The sequence below is a fragment of the Diorhabda sublineata genome, chromosome 1, assembly GCF_026230105.1.
Source record: "Diorhabda sublineata isolate icDioSubl1.1 chromosome 1, icDioSubl1.1, whole genome shotgun sequence".
In the NCBI taxonomy this organism is placed as follows: domain Eukaryota; kingdom Metazoa; phylum Arthropoda; class Insecta; order Coleoptera; family Chrysomelidae; genus Diorhabda; species Diorhabda sublineata.
The window spans coordinates 43,594,898-43,601,526 of NC_079474.1; the positions used below are offsets into that span (position 1 = coordinate 43,594,898).

At 33.0% G+C, this 6,629-nt stretch overlaps 1 protein-coding gene across 3 annotated transcripts in view; it reads right to left on the minus strand.

Moving 5' to 3' along the window:
* The window catches only part of LOC130451191 (2-Hydroxyacid oxidase 1), a 25,387-nt gene extending 20,229 nt beyond the window's left edge, over nt 1-5,158 (minus strand). For 2 of the 3 annotated variants that reach the window (XM_056790045.1, XM_056790054.1), the window contains exons 1-4: nt 4,903-5,085; nt 2,786-2,937; nt 418-538; nt 230-364 (exon numbers count right to left, since the gene is read on the minus strand). In XM_056790045.1, coding sequence (XP_056646023.1) covers nt 230-364; nt 418-538; nt 2,786-2,937; nt 4,903-5,036 — 542 coding nt within the window. In that variant the 5' untranslated portion in view covers nt 5,037-5,085. Of the gene's footprint in view, nt 1-229; nt 365-417; nt 539-2,785; nt 2,938-4,902 lie in introns of all 3 variants that reach the window. The other variant, XM_056790064.1, reaches the window with a different exon arrangement.
* Between the last annotated feature and the right edge of the window lie 1,471 nt (nt 5,159-6,629).

Sequence of the window (6,629 nt, forward strand, 5' to 3'; positions counted from 1 at the left end):
GGTGAGGTAGGTTGATTTAATGTCAAAACAACATTGGAAAACAATTACATATGTCCTTACAAAAGTCGCTACAGACATTTTTTTAATAACAAAAATTATTAATGAAGAATTCACAATAAATTAATGATCCGCACAAAGCATTGTGACATATGAATGATACTCCTCCAGATTGTGAGATTTCAGCATAAAAAAGTCGAATAATCGATAAAAGAAGAGAAATATTGATTACCTTAAGTGAGAAGGCAAAGTAAATTTATTTCTCAAATCTTCTAATCGAAGTCCAAAAACAGGAGCGTCAACTGTTAGTACTAATGCTTTAAACCCAGCTTTTTCGGCTCTTATGACTAAGTCTCGAGTAATATTCCTAAAATTAAAAGTGTTGTATTGGATTGAAACTATTTATATTCGATAGTTCACCTGTCTTTATAAATATAAAGTTGATACCATTTAATAGCTTGGGGAGCAGCCTCGGCGACTTCTTCAATGCTGCTTGTAGATAGAGTACTGAGAGTAAAGATCGTCCCCAACTCCTGAGCAGCTGAAGAAACGCATAATATGGAAATATTCATTCCACAACAATAGGGTAAATAATAAATTTGTTTATAATGAAAACCGCCAATAAATACAATAATACTCTCTACTAAACGAGATATAACTTGAGTGTGAGGTTAACAGTTTTCAAGCAGGTTTAGACTCGACTGGCGTTTTCAAGAATTTGTTAACGAGTTTTATTGAAATAAATATTTGTTAACTCTAAATAATTAACCAAAAAAGTTAAAACAAACATTTTTTTCCAAACATTTTGTATCAACAACACGCGCCCTAAGTATTTTGACCAATTATTGAACTACAAATCAAAAAGTATGCAGTTAGGAATACAGACTAGATGTATAATCGAAAAAGTTCACTAAAAGGTACTTATCGACCTTCGGATTAAGGTTAGAGATATAGAAGAGGCTATCGGCATATCAAAAACTGCATTTACCAAATGCTGACTGAAGAATTATGCATGCTTAAGCTATCCGCCCGTTGGGTGCCGCGTTTGCTCACTTTGGACCAAAAGTACATTCGAATGAACATATTACTGGCCTTATTGACGTGCTTTAAGGCAAATGAGTAGAATTCTTTTCATCGATTCATAGCTAAAAACGAAACCTAGATTTCGGAAAAGAATACTTGTGATGACAGTTGATTACAAAAAGTTAATCTGCCCCAAAAAAGGCAAAGACGGTTTCATCGTCCGGAAAAGTGATGACGACCTTTTTTGGTATAGAGATAGGATCAGGTTCATCGACTATCTTTAAAATTGTAAAACAATTGTTTGATAAAGTAAAGGGAGCACTTCGTATTGATTGACTATCTATCGTATTCACCAGATATGTCCCCCAGCGACCTTCTCCTGTTTCATAGCCTTACGCCTATTTTGGGGAGGAAAAACTCTTATATGAAAGGATTAAAAAGGTTAGAGTATCGCCGGACCAGTGATGCTAAAGTGTAATTTTCTGAGTAAGTTACAAAGTAAATTACGAAATATTAAATAAGGTTTTTACACGGTATTTTACAGGTAAAATTATCGCGATTATTTACCCGAGTCACCCAACATAACAATTGTGTTTGCGTTAGATTCAATTGCTAATCTCATAATTGCATCGAACCTCTCACGGTACCACGCAAATATCACCATCAACCTCTACTTCTACAAAAGCAGATACATGATGAGGGTGAGAAAGTAAATATGGTTAACCGTTAACAGCTTTCTATTATTGTATTGTTATGAATAATTCCACGATATGGTCCGTGAAGCCGGTCGTGTCCGGTTGTTATAGAATTCTAAAATTTGCGAAGTCGCGACACGTTTGATATACTTCGTATAAGGTTTGTTTTTATATATTTGTTCATCATAGCAGGCGATTTGTTTACTAAGGAAAGTCTTGTCTTCCATTTCTTTTTGGTTTTTTTACTTTCCAGAATTCTAGAAATGTTGTTTCTGCTATATACATCGAGCAAGTTAAGCGGAGTTAGTTAGTTTATAATAAATAGTCAAATTGAAGTAAATTATATAAGTTGGGGATTTAGGGAATAATTAATTATAATATAAGTTAGTTAAATTTAGTGCAAGTGCTTGAATAAATTGAATAAGTAGGAGAAAGTGTTTATAAATTTACCCACCGATAGAAATAGTACAGGTAAATAAGAAAAACAGTACAGTATCTTACGAAGTTAATAATTTAATAATAAAAATAATTTGCTTCCTCAACAGTCAGTTGAGCCTACACGATAGGCTGATACTACTGACACCATTGATGATGATTTTTCATTTCAGACTCAGACTTTGATCATTTCGATAACGATAATGAGGGATTTAATTGAAGAAATAGTAATACAATTAAATGCGGATTATGTATTATCGAGTAACATAATTTACAAATAATTTATTTTACTGCTTACCAACCTACGATATTTGTTACAATCAGTCGGTAGATATTTTTTTTTGTTTTTTATATATAGAATATTGTTAATTCTTCATAATTTTTTTAAAACAAAAAAAATAAAGTTTCTTTACATACAGCAATCTCGCTCTCAAATCTTTTAGAACGAAATCTTGCCATTCTCATCACAGTTGGTTTTGTTTATCGGCGGTAAATTACTACATTACCGCAAGAGTTTACACTACCGTAGTGTTCTTAATGCGGTATATTTTAAGAAAAAAAATATCTTGTTTCTTTGTTAAGTGGGAAACTTTTAGAGCTATTCTATAATTTAGTAACTTCAAATGTTATATTACCTCGAGCATTGGCACATTCTCCCAATGGATGCGCCATTTTTTGCATAGCAGTTGGAGCGATACCTATGGGCATTGAAATTTTTTCTCCAAGAATTGTAGTTGACAAATCCACGTTTTCTACATTCCTCAAGCATCTTGGTCTGATTTTATACCTATAACAGCCGATAATCACGTATTTAATATGACAATCATTCATATAGAATTTCATTAGCAATGAACGAAAGAAAATGGAAAAATTTTATTGTTCAATATGATTGTGTCCCTTCTCCGTCTCAATCCATCCAATTTTTGACGTAAATAATATAATAATAATAATAAAATGATACTATACACGAAATTTACTATCTTTTCCATTTGAAATTAATCAATTACTACTACTAATTGACGAGTGGACTTTTTAATTGATCGGGAATAATTTTATCGTACTTATCATGTATAGTTCTTCCAATATAAATTGCAGAAGACTGTTATGCGAGGAACAATCAAGAATTAAGGAATGAAAAATAATGTTTACTCCCCGTATTCAGTAAACATCTAACAAACCGTCAGTCCACGTGGACTCATCATCTTCACTGTTTACCAATGAAAACATTGAATCGTAAACTTAAATGTATTTCTATTGGGCGAAGCCGTATGCACACAATTTCTTTGAGATATTCCTACTAGAAGATCTGCGATAAACAGTGATGTGGCTTAGTGAGATTCATTTAATTCATAACTTTTTTTAAATAAATAGAAATAGGGCGTTTTGAAGTCAATGGGAGAATGAAGACAATGAAATTGCGCAGTTTAGTGAGAATAAACACAGGTATGAATCTGATAATGCAATCATAATAAGAATTGCTTAATCAACTAGAGAAATAGTTATTTTCCTACAAGTGCGGAAAGTGATAGTTTACCGTACGCGACTGCAGACGCGAAGCGGAGTTCGGGCAAGCGGTCAAGTGCGAGAAAGACACTTTACGCGTGAGTTAGGAACATTATTTTTTCTACGACCGTATATACTATACAGAGAATTTTATTTGATATTTTTTTCTTCCGATTCTCGGAGTCCTCCAAATAGCCCTCAGCGACAGTAGTAGACTTCCAGCTACCGAGGCGCTTTAGGTTGGTTATTTCTTCGCCGGAATCTGCTAGGAACGTTGCCTAAACTGTGACCTGTATAACGTTCCGGATTAGGTAGGCGTAAATATGCAGCAATCTCTGCTGGCATCTTACCAAAAGTGTTTACGCCAACGCATTGAACTGAGCATTTTCCATTCTTATAATGAATAAAAAATCGGTGGTGTGGAGTGGTAGGTGGTCGTAAATCTGCTTACTTTCTGTACAGCGCGCAGCGTCAAATAGGTTCCATCATTTATTTTTTCAGACGTTTTGAACAACTTTGAAGATTTAGTAACAATTACACGGGTGGTTTGATAGTTGTTTTGTGACACTAATTTGAAGAATGTACATGGTTATATAAAAAATGTCTTTATTATTTTATATTTTCAAAAAATTAAAAGTGCTACAAAAAGCTAGAAAAGGTTTAAATTTCATTTGATGGACCATTCCGTAAATATTTATTTACCTGTAGTAACAATAGTTATAATCTCAGAAGTAAAAAACTATCCAAAAAGGTCAATATTTGCATAATTTTACTTTCTCTCACTAGTGCGGATAGTTCGATGGTGACAAGATTATTTGCATCAGATTAAAGACTACCGAAATTCTTATAGACGAATGGGGTACAAAAAGAGCTCAGTTCACGTCTGGTACCCCGTGTAAACCAACCTCCCTTATAGGCAGGTACATTTTATAATTTAATATTCAGTTGCAGCAAATTGACGAAATATACTACGATTTTCTTCCAGGTTCCAAATAGGACTACAATTATACATATTTTTAAAAGTATTTATAAAAATAATAAATTTGTAAAATGAGGTATCTACGCCTATGGTAGATCAAACCAAATTGTCGGCAAGGGTTTTTATAATCTGAAATTGATATTGGAAGAACTATAACACAACCAGAAGTTCGTACACAGATCATAATTTTCTTTAATACAATACGAGCTTATTGATGAAGAAAAATTCGATTATTTCTAAAGATAACACGTAAAATTTCATTTAACTTACTTATAAAACGCTTCTCTATTTTCCGCCAATGTTTGTTGCTTCCCTGCCCCACTTCTGTAATAATCTAAAGTTTTTTTTGGTAAATTATTGAAAGCATATTTTTCAAAATCTAAAACACTAACTAAATCTGACATTTTCTTTTGATAACGTGTAGATTAAGTACTAGTAATTCGGGTGTTGAGAAGCTACTAATGCCTTTGATGACCCCTCTGGTCATTATAATAAGGTTCGATAAGATAACAAGACGTCGTTAAAATATTTCAAGTTGCAAATATCAAACGAAGTAGATTTATTTACAATATTGATTATTACACTGTTATCAATATTATTCACCATTATTTTTACCAAGTATTATTATTACATCTCATCAGTATTATGTTGTTAAATAAGGAATACAAAATGCCATACATTAATTTGTGACGGAAAGATTTTGTTGTTTTTTGAGGAAAGTAACGTTTCCCGGATAAAAGTTCGACGAAAAAATTGTACGACATAATGATTCAACTCCTTTATTTAATCACTATTATTACACTAATTACAACATTATTAACAAACACTCTTTATACCATTCGGATTTATTTCTATCACTCGCCACATATCTCCCACATTCTTCTATTATTCTACTTTGATCTCCGGTCTTACATAATTTTGCGATGTTCTAGAACATCCTAGAACCCTCTAAAGTTTGTAGAAATAGCCAATTTCTTCTACCAGAAACAACTAAAACATAGTGCACTGGTTACCTAATAGATGGTGTCACATACCATTTACCTCATATTTTCTACTGCAAGTTATGACCGGTGTGCGACTGGAAAAAAAGGTACAGCAAAAAATTCTCTACAGATTGGTTTTCAAGCATTTTTTCCTAACCTTAAAATTTTACCGTAAAATGTGTTTATTCGATCAAAAACATTTTGAATTGCGGATAACTCGAAAACTATGGGGATTTGGACACAAACCCTCGGGAAAAAATGTGGTTCCTAACATTCTGTAAAAAAAGGTTTCAATTTTTTACTAAGCTCAAAGTTTCCAATATAAAATTGATTTAAACGCTCAAAAATATTTTGAATCGCGAATAACCCGACAACTACGTAGAATTTGAAAAAAAGTGCCAGAGCCTAAACTGTGGAGCACAAAATGAGCACCCAACGGAGATAGTATAAATGATCGGGTTTTTTAGTTAGTCCCAGGAGAATAAACCAACGCTTGGACATTTTTCGATGAATAATCTATTGTCCGGCATTTAGCTAATACTCCGGGAGAATAGGCATATGCGTGGCGCGCCATCAGCCAACTGCCTATTATCCTGGGATATTTGCTAAAATCCCAACTTGTCTATTGACCTACGACATATACATGAAAATATTGATAATAACACAAACGACAAATCTCTCGTTGGATTTGCTTGTTTATATGACGAGTCATGAAATACATCCATTGAAACTTCAAGTGCTTAAGTAGACAATATACCTCTTCACTTCACAAGATTTTCAAAAATCTTATAAGTCGAAAATTATAATAGTTTACCGGAGTAGAAAATAAAGTTCTTAACCATCATGATGCACTTTGATTTTTTTTTCGAGCAGATGCCCCTGAGATTTACTCAGAAATAGTAGTTCCAACGAAAAATGACTACAAACCTTTTTTGTAGAAAATTTTGTGATCTACATTTTTTGTTTGGGCAGTTTTTTTCGAATTCCTCTTAGTTTTCGAGTTATTCGCGTTTC